Source organism: Gymnogyps californianus, chromosome 16 (genome assembly GCF_018139145.2).
Source record: "Gymnogyps californianus isolate 813 chromosome 16, ASM1813914v2, whole genome shotgun sequence".
NCBI lineage: Eukaryota > Metazoa > Chordata > Aves > Accipitriformes > Cathartidae > Gymnogyps > Gymnogyps californianus.
In genome coordinates, this window is record NC_059486.1 from 1,791,668 (window position 1) to 1,811,188 (window position 19,521).

The 19,521-nt window shown below is 49.1% G+C and overlaps 1 protein-coding gene across 5 annotated transcripts in view; it reads right to left on the reverse strand.

Moving 5' to 3' along the window:
- NF2 (NF2, moesin-ezrin-radixin like (MERLIN) tumor suppressor) overlaps positions 1-19,521 on the reverse strand; it is a 49,028-nt gene that overhangs the window by 13,247 nt on the left and 16,260 nt on the right. For 3 of the 5 annotated variants that reach the window (XM_050906464.1, XM_050906465.1, XM_050906466.1), the window contains exons 5-14: positions 15,922-15,990; positions 15,346-15,428; positions 14,574-14,649; positions 14,127-14,261; positions 11,775-11,849; positions 10,195-10,308; positions 7,658-7,780; positions 7,056-7,273; positions 5,562-5,667; positions 168-298 (exon numbers count right to left, since the gene is read on the reverse strand). In XM_050906464.1, coding sequence (XP_050762421.1) covers positions 168-298; positions 5,562-5,667; positions 7,056-7,273; positions 7,658-7,780; positions 10,195-10,308; positions 11,775-11,849; positions 14,127-14,261; positions 14,574-14,649; positions 15,346-15,428; positions 15,922-15,990 — 1,130 coding nt within the window. The remainder of the gene's footprint in view (positions 1-167; positions 299-5,561; positions 5,668-7,055; positions 7,274-7,657; positions 7,781-10,194; positions 10,309-11,774; positions 11,850-14,126; positions 14,262-14,573; positions 14,650-15,345; positions 15,429-15,921; positions 15,991-19,521) is intronic. The other 2 variants (XM_050906467.1, XM_050906463.1) reach the window with 1 other exon arrangement.

Genomic DNA, 19,521 nt, shown 5'->3' on the forward strand with positions numbered 1-19,521 from the left:
GCTACTAATGACCCGGTAAATGTGAATCCAAAAGACTTCTCCCCCTTCCACCTCACACCGGTGCTCGTCTGGAACGTAAAAGTCACATTCAGCCCCGGTGCAATTCCTCCCGCTCCAACAGAGGCACAAATCCCAGCCTGGGCCCAGCCCGGATGCATGCCACATACTTCTCTTTCTCGATTTCCATGGAAAGCCTCTTCATGTCCGTATCCTTGAAGTCAAAGGACAGGCTCTCGCTGATGAGGTTGAAGCTTGGCAGGTCGGTAGGCAGTGCTGTTGTACTTGAGTTCATGGACTGCTAAAGAAAGAGAGTAGAAATTAATCACTTTTGGCCACACAAGTGTTCCTACAGCAAATGTTCTGTAACAGAGGTAAAATCAGAGCAACCCTTAAGCACGCAGTACAAGGTGCTACTTACTAATGCTGTAATAAGGTCCTGATCTGCTACTCGGAGGTAACAACACACTCTCCTTGGAGCTGGGTGTACTCTACCTTGCAGCGGCGCTGAACTGGAAGGATCTCATCATTTGCAGAGGGAAATGGAAGGGGCACGTGTATTCCTGATGCAACACAGCCCACAACCCCATTTGTCTGAACCAGCCTCAAACTTTCTGGAGAGCAGATTACGAGGCTCTTTTTCAGCTAGTGATCTTTTAACGCAGAAGATGGCAAGCGCTCCAAGGCGCTGCGGAAGCAGAGCAGCAAACAAGCCCAGCGTCCCAAGCACCAGATCAGCCTGAAGATCCCCTTGCTCCATTCCCAATATCCTCTTCAATTTAGAGCTATGGCTCCTCTGGGATCCCACTCTTTGCAGTAGTAAAGAGGAGACAAAACACCACCTGCCTCCAAAATCTATTGACAAAACTTGATAAAATCTAGGGTTTATCACTGCTGTGCCACTTAAAACAACGTTGGACAGAAGCTGCCCCTTGGAAGACATCTAGAAGCTCTTTAACATTAAATCAAATTTTAAAAGCGCAAGCTGTGAACAGGGGCAATGCAAGACCCTGTATGACAGCAGAGTCCTGCACTCTACTGCTCCTCAAAGTGTAAGCAAAGAGCAATGAAACCCCAAGGGTTAACTTGGGATGCAATTTCAGCAAGGTCCATGGAGATGCACAGATACATTTTTATCTTCGCAGTAATTTACAGTTCCAAGTGTTTAGGAACCACTGCTAGATTCAGTTGGAAATGCAGAGATAACATAGGGAATCACTCATATCACACCTGAGCAAGGACTTGGGACTTTCTTCCTCCTGCAAAATGCTGTGATATCCTCCACTGACACACACCGCCAGGCCCTCAGGTTTTATCTTCCCCTAAAGAAATGACCCTTCTCTCAGTCATAAATTCTGTCACACCTCTAATAAATGGGCTCATTACTAGTAGAGGAAAAGCATCCTGACTCAAGTCATCACTCTGCTCTTGCAATACGTTAGATGAGGTCGCAAGCAGCGGCACACGTCAAGGATGGCACAGCGGCTTCAGATGGCAGACTGTGCGCGTGGATCTGAGTCAGAACGGCTGCCAGCGTGCTTAGCCCTCATTTTGGATATGAGAAATCCAGCCTGGCACCCAAAAGGTCACCGACCTCTCTGCTAGATGCTCCTTCTTGCTTTAAGGGATTTCTGTAATGAAAACAACGTGGCCAAACCAGCCCGGACTGGGGAGATGGCAGGAGACGGTGCTGCAGAGACAGCAGCACACACCAAACGCTGGTGGGATGGTTCTAGGGTACCTGCTCCAACAAACGAGATCTTGAGCTTCAGCTGGTTATTTCTTTCCCGCATTTCTCCTATTTGGGATACTCCAGGGATTGTTTGCAGCTAGCTCCACTTCAACAAGAACCGCTAGCACCAGGCGGTGATAGATTTACTCTGCACAATAACCTGCCTCTTCCCTCACCGCCAGCCTGGAATTCACAAACAGCCAGGGCTCATCCCCCGCTCGCTCTTCGGCTGGACAAACCTGAGAGGGACAACATTTCATTTACCCTGCAGAGGCAAAGCTGGAACGCAAACACCTAGTACAAGCATAAACAAAGCAGCACCCGAAACTGCATTGCTTGGCCTGGCTGGAGCGTTACAGGTAAGTTAGACTCACACGACAAGGAAACACGATTTCTTACTCCCCTTTGCAATCGCTGCTAGCGCAGAACACAGCCGCATTAATTCTGGAGCAGGCGCTGAAAGGGACAGCCGAGTACCTAAATTCCAGTCTCGAAGGAAAGGGGACAGGTCTGCCAAAGCACTTAACTGATTTAAATACTTGCATCACATTGACATTCAAATCCCTTCCCTGTAAGGCACACAGGTGCTCGCAAAGCCCTTCCCACGTGAGGTTCTACGATCTCTGCTGTGCGGGGGAGCCAGGATCATCAGAACCAGCCTGCTGGCCTTCAAACAACCTTTAGCATTTTTTTCAGCACAAGCTTGTTGGGTTTGGTTTTCAAAAAACCCAAACAGCAGCAGTAACAGTTGAGCAGGAATTTCAGTTGCTGCAATCATTAAGCCCAGATGCCAATTTGTCAGGGTTACTACAGCCACTTCCTTGCCCGTCCTCAGCACCGCTCTTTCATGTAGCAACGAAAAAATTGGTGGAGAAGTCAGAGAGCAGCAGCAGTGAGGAAGAGGAAGGAAAGAGCAAAGAAAGAGCAAAGAAAGAGCATGCAGAGGGCTTTCAAAGACACAGGCTTAATGTCTGGAGCAAAGCATTCCCCTGCCATTTGCAATAATCCTGGGCAAGCCTTGCACAAGGTGCAGAGATTTTTTAATCCAGGGGACATGGGGTGTCACTGGGACACGGGGTGATAAATGGGACACAGACCTTTTCCCTTATGTGTTCCCTCACTTGGAACAAACTGGATAACCCTGTTACTGCATTAAAGCAATTTCCTGCAGTTAATAGAGGCAAGCGCCACGCTGACAGTGGTCATCCCTCTGGAGTACAGAGCAAGCGAGACAGAGGAAGCGCAGAGCAAGTCATGTCATGAGGCTTCCCCCGCAGGGAGAGCTCCTCCTGTTGCTGCCACTGCCTTTACTTCGCTGCTCAAGAATTTGGGCAAGCCCAAGACAGCCACTTACTACCTCAAGAGGATCAGAGAAGAGATGACTGCCTTTAGTCTTGCCATGAGTGGTACCTGAAGGGCAATGAAGGAGGCAAAGAGCTGTTGCCAAGTCAGTAAAGAATGAATTGTTCTCCCAGCCCTGACGGCCTGAGACTCAGATTCACGTCTTCTTTCTCATGCATCACCTACCAGTCCCATCACAAAAGCAGCTTGGGCTTCAAGGACTAAAAAGACACTGAAACAAGCTTTAAAGAACCAGGGTAGGAGACTGGAAAGTTACCAAAAAAAAAAAAATTAACTATTTCTTGCCTTTTCTGCAACACATCCATCCACTCCCCGCTTCCTCTCCTGCTCTTGTTCCCCCAGAGGGAAGTCCTGTCTAGCTGTCAGTGCCAGGGGACGACACAGCACAAGTACTGGGACCACAGAAAAGAACAAGCTCAGCGTTACACCCTCATTAAGGAAGAGAGGAGCTGGAATCTTGCACTGTTCGTCAGAGCTGCCATTCACCTGAGGGACACGAGCCTCCCAGCAGCAGCTTTCAAACCTGCTTCATCCCCTCAGGCCACCCTGGGCTTACTCCCTCCCTTGGGCTGCGCTTGCTCGCTGGGTCCCTCCGCGCGCTGGCAGGGGAGGAAGGCTCGCCCGAATCCAGCTCTCTTGAGGCGCTGCACAGGAACAAGATCTCAGCACACCTCACTCGTCTGCCCCCAAACACGCACGCAAGCAGAGCAATGAGAGAGGCCACAGGGGAAGGGAGAAGCGAGGCAGGCGTAACAGGGGATGGAAGGCCCAGCAAGGTGTTGTCACCTGGATATGGGCACAACGGTCACGCTTGCATTCTCCTGACCTTGGAAAACAACAGCCGTCGAATCTGTGCAACACGGCGCTTCTCCCAGGGCTACAAGAGGGGCAGGAGGAGCGGCTGCTGCGTGAGGGGACCCTGCCACCGAACTGGGGAGGAAAAAAAACATGTCCCCTTCCCTCCTGGCACCAGCAGCCGCGTCAGGAAGGCCAAGGCTCTTTAGGGAAGGGAGAGGAGGCAGCGCCATGTGTCCGGACGAGGCAGTTCTGCGTGGATTGCCTCCAGGCAGGTGCAGCTGGAGAGGTGGAGCTGAGCTCCGTGCAACCCTACAACATTCCCACTAATGAGGCTTTAACTCGGCAGGCAGGAACAGAGCCACGCGGCTGCTCACCAGCACAGGCACGGGGATTTACGCAGAAGGGCTCGCTAGCTGGGGTTCTGCCCGTTTGACTAAGGACGGACACAGCAACACGAGGGAACACGGACGCGTAAGAGCTGCCCAAACATCAACATTGGGCCGATGTAGCCATGCAGCAGAGTTTCAATGAGGACACTCCACCGTGTGCACAAGTTAAACCCAGAATTAAAGAACTGGTGGATCCCAGAATCCTAGTGACTTGTAAAATAAGGAGCACTCCAAAGCCAAGCTTTATTTGCACTGAGGTAGCTAGCACTTGACTTGAGCGTCCCATAGCTAAGAGCACCTGACTATTTTCCATCACCACCATTTTTAAAAGCTTCTGAACGTTTTTGCAGGGAACTTCAGAGAATCGGGATGAAAAGTTACTTCATCTCAAAGCCCTCTTCAATCTGCTCCTCAAAAGTTTCCAGAGGAGGGGGGAAGGAGCCTGCAGGTACAAATTAAAACTTCAGTACTAGATAGGTCGATAACTGCCACATACGCCTGTGGAGTTTATTCCTGAAGCTGTCGAGCTCTTCCCCCTTCACCCCTCCGGACAGCGAGGCAGCCGAACCGGCAGCCGTGGCAGGTGTGAGCTGCGGGGAGGGGAGCACTTGATGGGTTTTGCAGGCCCTGCAGCACAATTAGAGAAGTTGAGGAAAGGAACTGCCAGACAGATCGGAGCAATGGTCGTTTAGTCTGGCGTTTCAGTCCCCGGCAGCAACCGGGACCAGATGCTTCAGAGGAAGGTGTGAAATCCTCTTAATGGGCAATTATGGAATAACCTCCCTTCAAGGAAGTTTTTTTCTAGCACATAGATGCACCGTGGCCAGTTTACGCCCAGAGAATGAATTTACAGGTTCTGAACAATGTTTATCCTACCTAACAAGAATAAGGGCATCCTCCGTTTCTAAGTATTTAACCCTGTTTTAAAGGCTATCGCTGAGCTGGTACACTCCACACATGCTAGCAAAGCATGGCTCTGACGTGTTTGTTAAATTGGTTTAAAATTTGCTGCCTCTAATTTCACCAGCAGCTCACTCGCTCTTGTAGCATGAGGCAGGGTGGGTGGGGGGAAAGAAAAAAGAGCAAAGTGATCTTCTGCTGGATGGGGCGCCTGGATGAAAAGGGCAAGCACTGCTAAGGGTTTCTGAACAGCTGCTAAGCGGTGCAATGAGACAGCTCATACCCCTCCACTGACAGGATGGAGATACAAGGCTCCTCCAGGCTACAGAGGAGGGCACATTTACGGGCTGGGAACTGGAGACTACAATACAGATCGCTCTTACTGTGTAGGATGACTTGCTGGTGATCTCCAAAAGCTTCTGCTTTGCTCTCCGCTCAGACTCGCGAGCCTCCTGAAGGTCTTGCTTTAGCTGATCAGCCTCCTTCGCCCTACAAAAAAAAAAATAGCAAATAGCAAATATCAGATTGAAGTTGAGAGGAATGAGAAGATGGAGAAGCAGGATTACAGTGTAGGTGTGGAATAGGTTGAGATTTGTCCCGCAACAAGCCTTAAGCTAAGAAATCATTTGAGCAAGGGAAACGCCAGAACCAGTGACATGTGGGACGTTTTAATTAGCACAAAAATCCAAGCCATAGAAGGGCAGCTCTGACACAGGCTCTACGTGAGCACCAAGGAGTAAGGCTAAGGGCTGGAGAAGTGTGCCAAGATGCCAGAACGGGGAGAACAACTTCAGAAGTTAAGCTCAGGCTTACAGCAGAAGAGGCAGTTTTCTGACAAGTAAGCCTCTACTAACGATTATTTACTACGTTCAAAAAGGAAAAAGCACCCAAGATTGCAAAGCTTTGCTACTCGCAGGGCCCAACAATTCTAGAACTAGTATTTACCCTTGAGGCTCAAGGATCCCCCACAAGGAGAAAGCCAAAGGAGGGAAGGACACTTTCTCTGCCAGACTGAAATGTGAGCGGAGACTTCACAAGATAGAGACCAAGGCAAGAAGAGATGGACAAGGGCAGCGTTCATCCAAGCAGAAGGGCTGACACCGAGCAAGCTCTCATACGGAAAGGAGTAATCAGTTGGAAAGAAACAAGAATGATCTTTTACTTGCTTACTACCAAATGCACCACGGGACCTGGGCTCTGGTATCAAGGGGATGGAAACACCAGTTTTAACAAGAAGCAAGGACTCCAGGAGCTAGGGAGACCTCAAGGCTAACCTGAAACAGAGACCTCGCGACTGGTAAGGAGAACTAAACAACTGAGAGGTAAATAGAGGAATAAAGAGAGAATAGGGAATGTAGATCTACCATCCAGAAGAAAAAAAAAAACTCCAAGCGTTATTAATGTTGTCAAGTACTTTGGGGAATGCAGTGGGTGTTTGCAGAAATCACCCAAGAGTAGAGCTGGCTTCCGCTGCTGCTGTCAGGGCACAAGAGGCACGAAAGGCAGAGTGCCAAGGACCACGGTACCTTCTCCCCCACTAGCTGACGGCCCCTTTCCCTGCTGCTTTCACCACAGTATCTCTCCCAAAGAAAGCTTCAGAGAAGGGTCTCCAGCTCCAATCCAGGGAAAGATCAGGGCCACCACTACTCTACCAGCACCGTTTCGCACTCAGGGCCAGCCCAGCTGTGGCAAACAGCAAGATGGAGAGAGAAACCAGCTGAGCCTTGGGGCCATTTGCTGTTGTACACGCACGGGAGGCCAAGGGCTTACTGCAAACCGTTGGATGGACTAACTCAAGGCATGAGCCACCGTTTCAGCTAAGTCAGAAGGGGGTTGGAAAGCAAAGCAGAGGCAGCTGCAAGGTTGTACCCTCTGACCTCCTCTCCGACTCCTCCGCCATTTTCAGTGCCAACATCTCTGCCTCTAGCACCTTCTGTTCCATCAGTCGCTTCTCCTCCTCCGTCCGGATGGCCGTGGCTTTGATTCGCTGCATCTCCTGTTCAGCCTCAGCTGCTTTCTGAGCCAGGAGCTTGGCCTCCTCTTCCGTGATCTGAGCCTTCTCAGCCAGCAAGTCTGCTGTCTCTTCAGACCTCATCTGAGAATTAAGGCACATTAAGCCATCAAGCGCACTGAATGTCTCCCCGAGTGTGCTTACAACCCCCGGAGCAGGGCCCTGAGCTGCTCGCTCCACGCGGCCGCCATGGCCCATAGAGTCCCTCCCTTCCATCAAAGCCTGCAGCCTTCTGCAGCCAAGACCTGGATGTGCCCAGGCTCTGACCCAAATCATCCTCCTTTGTGCTCCTGCCACAGCAGGCTAGCAGGATGATATCCACTCCATCCAGCCTCCTGATCACCGTCCACAAGTAGCAGTTTGAGAATAGCCATAAGACAGTCACAGTGTGCCTCCCGAAACGCTTCAGCAGTGGAAAGAGTGAGGAACAGCTGCAGTGCCTCAGGAAACAACCTCCCAGAGACCTACCAGAGCCTCGTTGGCCATCGTTGCCTCTTCCTTTAACTGCATCAGCCTTCTCTCCAGCTCATCCCTTGTCCTCTCAGCCTCTTCTCTCATTTGCTTCTCTCGGGCCAGGCGCTGTCGTTCCATCTAGGAAAAAGGGATCGGGGAAAGCGAGGAGAAATAACACACATTAGAATGGCTTTCCATAGGATGAGGAAGGGTCACTCCGTGGGGGTTAGAGCACACGACTGCACTGCTGCCTCCTCTCCACTTATCAACATGGGGAACTTCACTAAACGGGGGTGAGCTGATGCACCCTGCTCCCTTGAAAAGTGCCATTCCTGAGACAATCCCCTATGCTCTGATCAGGCTGTGACCCACAGCGCTGCCACAGAAGCTCCCTGCAGGTGACGACGTCCCCAGACAGTACCCTCCTACGCTGACTCGCAGGGCGGACTCAGACACGTAGGGTCCCAAGAGCTCCAGCTACGCCCAGAGTTTCTTACAGCAAGTTGAACAGACAGCAAGACGGGGCTTAAGGGCAGTCTGAGGGCATCTTCAAACTATCAAATATAGACACACAGCAAGGCAGGAGTCTGAGGAACGTGGATAGCTGCTACTTTTGATCAGACATCTTACCCAGCATGCTGGGAACTTCACTTCCACTCGTTTATAGGGGAGGTCACAAAGAGCGCGACCACCTCTATCAGTTCCTAGATACAATAAACTCTCTGCCTCCAGCTCGGTCTGCAGGAAATAGCAATGCTTCTCCAGGAGGGGAAGATCCAAGCTACACTGAGACAACCCACCAGAATCTGCCACCTCTTCCCAGAAGATGCCGAGAGTGTTGCGCAGACAGAACGCGCCCGACAACTGCCTCTCCGCTAGCCAAGCGCCCGAAGGGAGCCATCGGGCTAATTAACACACCGAGTTTAAGCACTCCAGTATGACAGAGATAGGTGCATTATAAATATCCACACTGCAGCTAGGACTCGCAGCCTTGCACAGGCCACCTGCTGGGTTTAATAAGGGAAATAAGTGCGACAAGACACATTTCTCTGCTCCTTGGACGCCAACTGTGTTCTGAAAGCAGGACGCCCACTGCTCTAACGGCTCTGCTTCCTTCTATTAAAGGTTCCCCTCATTAATTATCATTATGATCTGCATCCCACTCAGGACTTCCATTAACAAGAATTCCCGGTATAAAAGGACTATCTGGAACCAGTTAACAACTGTGGATCCTGGGGAGGGAGGAGAGAGCAGGCGAGACAGCACGGTGGCTAGCTCGGGAGAGGGCAGCCAAGCCAAGCAGAAGCCTGACCTTTCCCGTAGAGCACAAGTGCCCTGGATTTGAGAGCTCATGCGAAGCAGTAAGCTTCTGCTCGCTCTCCGTGCCCTCACCTCTCCCAGCAGCCCAACTAAGCACAGGATCTCAGGTCACGCTTGCATTATTCAAATGCATCAAAAACTCACAAGACTGTAAAACCTGTCCCTGAAGCCACCAGCGCTCGGACACCACGCTGTTCCTTCCAAGAAGTACCTTTTGCTCCACTAATGCCAACTCCTTACCGACCAGAGGAATCCCCATGGGAAGCAAGAAGCCCCCCTTCCCCAGAGGAGCTGGCCTGGTTACCCTCGTAGTGACTCGTGTCCTGTCCTCTCCTGCCACCCCACAAGCTACAGGAAGGAGAACTGCCTCAGGAGGTGCCTGCAAGCCAAGCCACGTCACATCTCCAGGTCAGCTGAGCACCTCAGCACCAAGTCCAGCACCATGCAGGCACCTCTGTGGACATGCTCGAATCCATTAGCTTAGCAGTCCCTTGAGCATAAGACCCTCCTGGGTACAAGCGACTGCTTTGGTTTCTTCTGCTGCTATCTAGCGGCTTTATTGCGAAAGGGACATTTATATTCTAAGCACCAGTACTCAGATTAGCTGTGCAGGTTTCAGTGAGTAGAAAAGGTCTACGAGCAGAAAACAATGATTCATACAATCCAATTTGCTGATATATGCTCATCGGCTACACGCTGCTGCCTCCAAAGAGCCGTTTTCGCCGCCTGGGCTGACCTGCGGCAGATAAAGGAGGCCAGGGCCAAATTAGCATGCAGGCTGCACGCCCCGAAATGTCGGCATGCATTCCATCACCATGTAATTAGAAAAAGAGGCAAAGAACTATGGCAGAGCACAGCTCCCCCTCACAGCCCCTGCTTTAATTACAAGCAACTACCCCAACACACTACATCTTTCCAGCTACAGAGCCCAGGCATAAAACGAGGCAGGGAAGACGCACACACACTTGTGGGACGCCCAGATCAGCTCTTCCCTCCCATCCTCCTGGTTTTGTTCCCGAGTGCGGGGGCTGGACTCAGGCTGCCATCAACCTGCAGAGCCAAGCTGAGAATGACTGGCGAGGTGGGAGCAGGCTACTAAAAAGAGATGTTCAGCTGGACCTTCCCTCAAAGCTGCTCCGTGTGCTTGATGTCATTCTGGAGACTGTTCCTTCACAAGTTCATCTGCATTTCTGATTTTGGCTCACGGTCTAGTTATACGAGATGTCTCTCACCTGCTTCCTGGCTTTCTCCTCCCTGGCCTGCGCTTTCATCTGCTGGACCTCCAACGAGTCTGCCTTTCTCCTCCTCATGAAAAGGTCGTGGTTTCCAATACACAGCTGAAGAATCTATTCCAGTCAAGGGTGAAGAGCGGAGAGAAACAGCTGTACACATGATGACGATGAGGTGGTTTGTATTCTTGACACACAAAAACACTAGAACTGCTTTGCTTTGGTGCTTGTAAGCACTTCCACCCACTGATCTCAAACCCTATGAGCTCTCATACCCATACGAGGGGCAGGGAGCCAAGGCACAGCCAAGTCCCGTACTAAACACCAGCTCCTGGCTATCAGCTCTTTGCAGAGACCAACTTTCTGTTTTCTGTGCAGCCAGCACAACACGGTTCTGGCAAGTTTTATACCAGCCCTAAAAAGGCATTAGGCCAAATAATGAAACAAAGACTTCTGACCGGTTCCCTGGTTCTCACTGCCCCCTTTCTTTAGGTTCAAGGTGAACTTGCACTTTCTCCCAGCTGCATGTTTAAAGCATTGAGATAAAAAAAAAAAAAAAAAAAAAAGGAAGGAAAATCACTTTCCATCTTGGACAAACAGAAGGCTTAGCAAAAACTTCCTTGGACATCTTCAGATACCTTTGCTGAAGGGTTTTGAGCACCAGTGTGGCTGCCTCTGGTACTCAAGGAGGACAAGGAAGGTGGCAATACTAGAGGAGGGTTAGCAAAGCGGTGGGTACACAGAAGAGTGAAAGCTCTTTCCAGCAATAAAAGCAGGTTTCTAAACTCAGATTCGTTTCTAAAGGACTGATTCACATGCCCCTCTTCCATTTCACAAGTCATGAATGACTCCTCTGGAGTCAGAGGAGCTACAGCACTATGAACCTGATGAGTGCAGTGAACAAGGCCTTTGTCAGGAACCCCCACTTCCCTACGGCGCGTGAAGTACAGGACAGCCTACAAGCAGGACAGCAAAGGTCCCTCGTGCGACTTAACAACGGTGCACAGCTACTACAGAATCTGGATCAAAGCTCCTCCAGATACCAAATCCAGAATACTAGAGCTGGTCTCTAACACGGATGCTGAACAGAACAGCTCAACGTAGCCCCCTCCATCCTTGTACGAGGAGAGTGTCCTCAGAAGGGATCAGCCTAGGAAAACAACGGGACTGCGACTCTGATAACGGTGCATCCCAAAACAGGGAGATCTATGTCACAGGACAGAACGGAAGAGAACCGCAGGAGAAGAAAGTGGATCTGGAGCAGAGATGGGGGTGACGAGAAAGTTTTACTTACTACGTGCTTCCGCCATGCAGGTCAGCTGTAACCCGAGAGCTCAGAAAGGGAGCACAAAAACAGGAGAGGGGGGAGAGGTTCTGTGAAGGAGCTTGACGTGAGCTTCCCCCTTCTCTTCTAGAGGCTATGACCGAGTAGTAACTGCTATACCAAACCACATCTACAGTCCAGCCAGGTCAGCACGCTCCCTCCAACTGCTTGAAGGAAAAGCCCCAAAAGAACATTGTCTCATACTGCCTGCAGAAACTACTGCTGCAGGCAATAAAAATTACTCTGTCCGTAGACTTACCAGCTTATTCACACGCAGCTTTGATGAATTGAATTTAAAAACATCAATCTTTTTGTCCAATGGCTTAATCGTAAACTGAAAAGGAAAAAATAAAGAGGGAGAGAGTTATCAGAGAGCGGTGCATTTAATAAAAATGCAGCTATAAAAGTCTTACTGAAAGCTTTGGCTCAGAGGAGGTCAGCAGTGTCAGACAAACAAGGCTGAGAGCTGTCCCCGTGGCTTTTAGCCAAGCAAGAGAACCAGTATCAAAAGCAACCAAGGAGACAACTGTTCCTCCGGTCAGAAAAACGTGAGTGCCACACAAAAGCAATGAGAGTGCTGTCCACCTACAGACTGCAACGCCCAACAGCCGGCGTCCTCTGCAGAGCACCTTGCAGAGGGCAGAGACAGCTCAGCACCTCCCGAGGAAAGGCAAGATCCTGCTCTCCTGGCAACTGTAGAGAACGGAGAAGGTACAGCAGAAACTCCTGACACTTCTGAAGGGAGGAAGAACTAGCTCAGCTGCCCGATGGATGGGCAGGAGGGCTGCATTAGGGACACAGCAACAGGAGCTGCTGTCCTTCCCATTGACACCTCCACTCGCAAGGATTTTCCATGCGTTTTGTCCTCCAGAAGTCAGCCGCGTCACAAGACTGCTCTGCAATTCAAAATATTCCCTCGCTCTAACGTGTATTTACACTCCATGTGCCAACTAAACAGCTGTAACCATGGCCTGGGTTTACCCTCCCAAAAGAGCTTTCCCCCAGCGGGTCTCTCAAGAGGATATAGGTGGCATCACCAGACTCAAGAGTTTCGGTAATATAGCCCCTGGATAGACAGAAGACTCTGAACTAACAAAAGGATACTTGAAGAGATGGAGTGCTCCGCAACACCACATTTTTTAGAAGGCATGCATCTATTCCATCACTCCCCTACACGCTACAAAAAATAACTGGCTGAAGAGATAGCGCTCGAGCAGGCAGTCTGTGTCCATTAAAGTAGGTCTATTTGTCAATACATTGTACTGCCTGAAAAGGGCTCATCAGAACTCGCCCTGGCAGTGTTTTGTTTTGTCAGTTTAAGAGCCAATCTTTTAAGACTTTCACACAGGCAGACATGCGTGAATGTCCCTGGACTCAGGCTCCGGCAGAACCCACACCAGTCATTGTAAGCAACAGCAGAAATATGCCAGGAGAGGAATTTCAGTTCCACGTAAGCAGACAGTCTTTGTTACGATGGATTAAACCCCTCCGTTGTGTTGACGTAGCTGTCATACCCAGCTATTAAGCCTGTTTACTGTCACATCAGGTCTACTTGTGGTCATCTTATTACACAGATGATTGACCTTATGGAAGGTGGCAGTCTTTCCTCCAAGAGAAAGCTCTATTACAGTCTTGTGTCAAGGCCTGGTTATGGAGGCTTCAAGCCCCAGATTTCTGAGGCAATGCCTGAGCAGACAGCTTCCACTGCACTCATCTGTCACAGGCAGGAAAGCCTCCAAAAGTCACTAAGTGCTGGGCTGTTTTGCAGAGTTCTGAAGCTCTTTATTTTTAAGGAGTAAAACAAGTGAAGAGAATTCCAGCATGGCCTTACTACTTATAAAACTTCACAAGACCTGCAATAAATGCAGCTGATGAGAAACCTTTAGCTTTTACCCTGATCAATATCATGTGTAGATTAGAAAACAATTTTTAATTAAGAAGTTAATTTCCTTCCTTACCATGAAGGCAGCTGGTTTCTTTGAGCAGCTCTCTCAGATTGAAAACGGAGACAATCAGTTTCCCCTCCACAGCCAATTTCATTGCTCTTCTCCACTAGGTTTGGTGGCCAACAATTCAGAATTTACGCTCTGGATTTAATAAATGTCTATCCAATAGCAGGCTTAAATTACTCAACTTCCTAAAAAGATTCCAGCTGTTAGGCCAAGCCCGGCAGCCTGAAAACTCAAGATGATGTAATGATATGGCAAGAGCTCTTCTCACCAGGAATACATCTCACTATATTTCATAATACAGTATATATACACAGTGATATATACTGTAATACATAGAGTAAAGCAGAGATCTCAACTTCTGAACTCTGATATTTGGGCTAAGCACATCAACAGCAATTTTGGTTTTTCGAAAAAATTACATAGAGGGTTTGAACATACTCTAAAACCAAACAGGAGAATAGCTCCCAGTTGACCTCTCGTACGCCCACTCCTGGAAGGTTTCAGAAAGGCTTGGAATTAAGGTTTCAATTAGAGAAGCTGAGCTGCCCTTAGCTAAGCTGGTGATAGCAAGCACAACAGACAGAGAAGCCAAGAGAAATCATTTTAAATCACAATTGTGTTCTTACTGCTCTCAGGGAAGAGAGGAGACGTATCCATACCTCTTTATCGCTGTATGAGATATTCCGGATCTCGTTCCATGGGAAGGAGATTTTAGGGGTCAACCTGTTGTCTGGGTCATAAATGTGAAGACCCAAGGCGTCAACTCCAAGGAGCAGTTCGGTACCCTTTTTATTCTATGGAAGGAAAGAAAGGAGCAGAAAAATCTTTTTATTCCATTCGGAGGGTCTGACATAAACCACTGTTAGCTTCATCAACCAGCCCTGAGCAGTGACCCACCAGCACTGCATATGAAAAGAGCTTCTGCCTCCCCAGCAGCTAGGAGCGAAGCATGCTGCAGCAGGGACTCTCACCAATGCACTGCAGCCATCTCCCAGGTCTGCTGGCTCTCCAAGGCTCCGCTCATCCAATCTCACGGCAACACAAAAGATGAAGACTAACACAAGAGCTACGGCGGGAAGAAAACATGAGCCACAACCTGCACTCACCCTAATCGCAAAATAGTTCACTCCGTACATCTCCAAGTCCTGAGCTATCTTCAAATACTCCATTTCAGCTTCATCTCTGTCAGACAAAAAAAGGCCAGTGTTACGATGTTTGGTAGGATCAGAGGGAGGGGGATGGCTGCTTTTTCTGATCCTAAGCACACACAAGGCTTTAAAGCCTGGACTGTCTCTATCGCACAGGTCAAGCCTGTCTTTGCTGGCAGGATCAATAAAGTCCAACAGCAAATCCCACTCTGCAGCTTGCCAGCATCTTAATGGCCGCTGACGCCTGCCTAGCAAGATGCAGCACTTCAAGCCTTGCTTTGTCCATCTCCCAATCCCTTAAGCATAAATAGGAAATCCCTGGCTGGGAGACCCCTGTTTCAGATACATCTGCCTTCAGGCTTATCCCCCACAAGGAGCATTTTACCACCCAAAGCAGCAATACACCTCATCAGTCTGAATTCCCATTTCTCTTCCTGGCCCAAAAAGCAGCCTGACCCCCTAGGCAGGCAGGGCTGGCTGCCTCCCTGCCCCTCTGGAGGCAGTCCCTTACCGAGCATCAGTCCTAAATTCTCCCGAGGACCCCGTCAGTGACCAGGGGACAGCAGGGCACACGCAGAGCAGTCAAAGAAAAGCCCTTTGCCCTTCGTGAGTCTGCTACGGAGGTGTGCTGTCAGCAGAGCTCATCCATCACCTGCTCAAGCTCCCCAAACCCTGGTGACTCTTCAGGCGAGCAGACTGACCCTGACGCACCACTCCAGCACACACTCACCTCGCTCTGCCTCGGTGCTCTGCATACCAGGCTGTTATCCTTTCCTCCCACATCTCCGGAGTCATCTGGTACAGGTTTATTACCTGAGATACATAGGGAGACAGAGACCAGGTCACACTGCCGCTCTTGTCACAGTCTCCTTAGCCAGCAAGCAAGCCAGAAACACCCGAGCCCCAAGCAACCCCTCCCCAGAACCACGTCCGACCTCAAGACAGGCGACTCTCAGCACCATGCTCAGCCCCGTGCCCTGCAATCGCCCAGCGCTCGCTCAACCCTCCCAAGCACACAGCACAGGCAAGCTGTCCCCAGGCCATCGCGAGCAGATGCAGGCAGGATGAAACCGTGAAAAGAAAGAAAACATTTGCTTCTGTTTTTATTAAAATATGTCAGAAAGAGATTGAGTTCTCCTCCCTGAATACATCTTTTTGGATTGTTCGCCTTGGTAAGGAAGCCCAAGGAAAGCAAAGCAGGGTGCACCCCTCAGGCAGTCCCACAGAGACTGTCTGCAAAGGGCTCTGTTACACAAAACACCATCAGGCTTGGAAACCTGCTCCTCTGCTCGGCCGAGCTCCTTACCCGCTTTGGAAGCAACTCCTCTTGCGCCAAGAAGCCTCGCTTGTGGACGTTGGGATCATAATCGCCGTACTGGAAAGAAGCACAGACATCATGCCCACCCCACGTTAACAACACGGGCAAGTAAACTCTTCACCCTTACACATCCACCCCTTGAGGAGAGAGCAAACACAGACTGCTTACACCCTTCACATCACAACCTGTTAGAGCAGAGAACATATGCTGCTCGGTAAATTTAATAACCGTATTTTCTTTGTCATTCGATTGCTAATAGAAACTAACATCCTTCTCCTACTCATGCAGCAGAGGTAGAAGCAGAACAAAACTTCCCACCATCAGCTGACGTCCCCCATCAGTTGACATCCCCCATCAGTCTACCAGTTGTACTAGATGATCGTTGTAGGTCCCTTCCAACTGAACAATTCTATTCTACTCCAATCACCATGCCCAGAAAACACTTCCTCCGATGCAGGGAAAGACTCCCTCTATAGCCGAGAGGTCCTTGCCATCCCACCGGTAGTGGGACAGGGAGTCAAGATATGGACAAAGACCTGTCCCCAAAGACGGATCGATACCAGCAATTTGGGTGAGGCAGACGGCGGTTTCTCTGCCGCTGCTCACCACCCTAATGAACAAATATAAAAAAAAATTACAGAAGTTTGCCAGACTCCTCTCAGGCAGGTGTCAGCTTTTCTGCTGGAGCGTCTGTTGCTCAACTGGGTTGTGGAATCCAATTCAGATTTGTTAAGTGCATCCAGTAATTACTAGTATTTGTTTAGATTTACATCTTTTTGAGCAGCATATAAAGTGACTGAGAAATAAAACTGCTTATTAACAGATTGAAAAGCCGAGTGTCCCTGCAGTGCATGTGAAAATGAATTTACCTCCTGTACAGCCTAAGAGGGCAGGAAACCGCCAGAAAACGGCACCTCAGATAACCTAGCAAGTTCAAGAGAAGAGGACGATGGATGTGAGGCACGTACACGAAATGCTGCGATTTTCATTCACCTGGCAAACAGGACTTCTGCAGTGACATTACCCAATTACACAAGACACGGCAACATTTGCTCAAGTCACTCATTTTGCAAGGGAGACAGCCCTTCCCTCCCTGCTTTTCCGAAGAACCTCAAGCTCAGGAAGTACAAAATGGCGACAATTTTTAAAACCAAGACCAAGACACACATGGTGGTCATGTAATAAGTCAAGAAGCTTTCAATATCAGCCTCCTTTTATTGCCAGAACCATCACATTGTACACTAAAACCAGAGCTCAGTATCAAAAGTCTACACATACATCCTCTCTACAGCCCACCGAGCAACGTTTCATAGACGACAAGCGGGGATTAAAGACGCAAATATTGATTTGGAGCCAATGCAGATGCAAAGGAAGCATGCAACAATCAACACTGGCTCAGATTTCAATTAATACAACAAAACCGCCACAGATTTCATTCGGGAGGGTGCTGAGCAGTGGCAACTGTCTGTCTTCCAAGGTCTACAGATGCTTGGAGCTCCTCAGAAAGCAGCGCATTGCAGCTACACGTCCCTTGAACCCACATCAAAAGGGAAGAGCAATAAAAACGTGGCCCTGGCAAAGGAAACAACTCCAATAACCTTGGAGAGGCAGAAGATAAATCATTTTTAGGTGATGAAAATAATAGCAAATAGGATTAACGCGATTATTTTCTGTTGTGATCTACCGTGGAGATCCAAGACTAAGTATGGATTATGTGATTTTCATGTGGTGAAAAATATTGCCACGTCCCAAAGGAATATTCGTACTGAGAGGGAGTCTGGATGAGAACATTAATTATTCACAAGTCAAAAACCAACAAATGGCTTAAATATTGCAGTATATGCTGGCTCAAATGATTCGGCAAACATACTTTTAAAGACCTTTTCTATTAAATCATTACTTCAAAACCGTCATGGAATTTCAGCTCCTGTTAATTGAACTGTATGATTAATATTCACGGTTACACATGGAAGTTGCCTTTACCTCATTCATACACCTGGCTTACATCATCCTGGATAAAACACAGGCATGTTCAGCTTCAAACTATTAACACCAAGTATTGTTTGTTTTGGGGGGAAAAAAAAAATAAATAAAAGAGCTCTTTGCTAGTGCTACAAGATTTGGAGGGCTGCAGCACGGCAGCGATCTGCATTTAAGGAGCAAGAAACAGAAGAACCTCCTGGACATTACCATTTTCTGCCGGGATGCATTTTTCAGTAGATTCCACATCTCTCCCGGCTATTTAAAACCTGAACCGCCTCCAACATCTGAAAGCAGTGTGGGTGGTTTGAATGCAGGGCTAGAGGGGAAAACACATAGTAACTCCCCAAATGAACAGAACGATATAGAAATAAATAAGCTTTTATTTTTATGACCCCCACGCTTACTTTGTTATTGCAGGTAGGTGTGCAACAACAGTACAAACCAACCTGGCTGTCAATCAAATGGCTACATCAGATGCAAACACACTGCTATGTCAGGCTATTATGCCCCTAATCATGCAAATCAGCACGTTATTAGTGAAATTACTGTGCTTGGTGGCCGCTTTCTTGTCCAGAAAGGACATCATTACCCTATTTAACTGGAAGAAGATGACCTGCAACATCTTTCTTCCCAGTTCCGTACTGAAGACGTGCTTTCAGCTTTCTCCTTTGCTGAAAAAAAAGCAGAAGGGGAAACCCAGCCTGGAGGGGCAGCAAGGAAAAGCGACGTCTGATGCAGACATGAAAGCACATTAGCAAAGATCAGAAAAGGCGTCCCTCTTCCACCTTCTCACAATCTCTGTGCAGAATCAAGACATGCAAGGTTAGGAGAACTGCTCTGACTCCGGCTGACCTCCTCCAGACGACCGAGTGTCGAGCACGTCGCGTGTGCTACTGAGCACAAGGTCAGCAGCCACGCTGCAAGAAGAGAAAGGGGACGGCACAAGAGTCCTGTACCAAATTACAGCCTGTTCCCGATCGCGCGAGCAGAAGCTGTCACAGCCAAGAGTTAATAGCGCTCAATATTTACCCAATGGTTTATTCATTTTGGCAACAGGAAAAGTCATCCCCTATGTATCCTCAGCTCAGCAGGTCAATGGAGAAAAAGCCAAGTAAGTGTTTACTCATGCACTCTAATAAGAGCGATGAATGTTTCACACAAATAGAAACATTTCGAAAAGCAACTTGTCTTTCCCTGGCTGATGAGCCTCTCAAACAAAATACAGTTTCATCAATATTCTGACTATGAGAAGAAAACATCTTTTTCTAGTAAATTCAAACATTCATCATCAAAGAACACGGCTGCACGTCACCCACGGCTGCATTCAGACAAACCGAGCATGGACTAAAGGGTTATGAGGAAGATTATACAGCAACTCGGAAAAAGCCACGGTGAAACACTGAGGACTGGCCCCTGTTTCCACCCAGCCGGGATCAGGCCCTCTCTTCAGGCAACAGAGCCAAATCCCCTCTCCTGCACTGTCGGCTAAGGCGGTCTCACAGGCCAGAGAGCTACCCTGCTTCTCCCAGACTGCTCGACAGTCGTGCTCCTCAAGGACAGGCAGACGGGCCAGACCCAGGGCACGGCCACCCGCCTGCGGTCCTG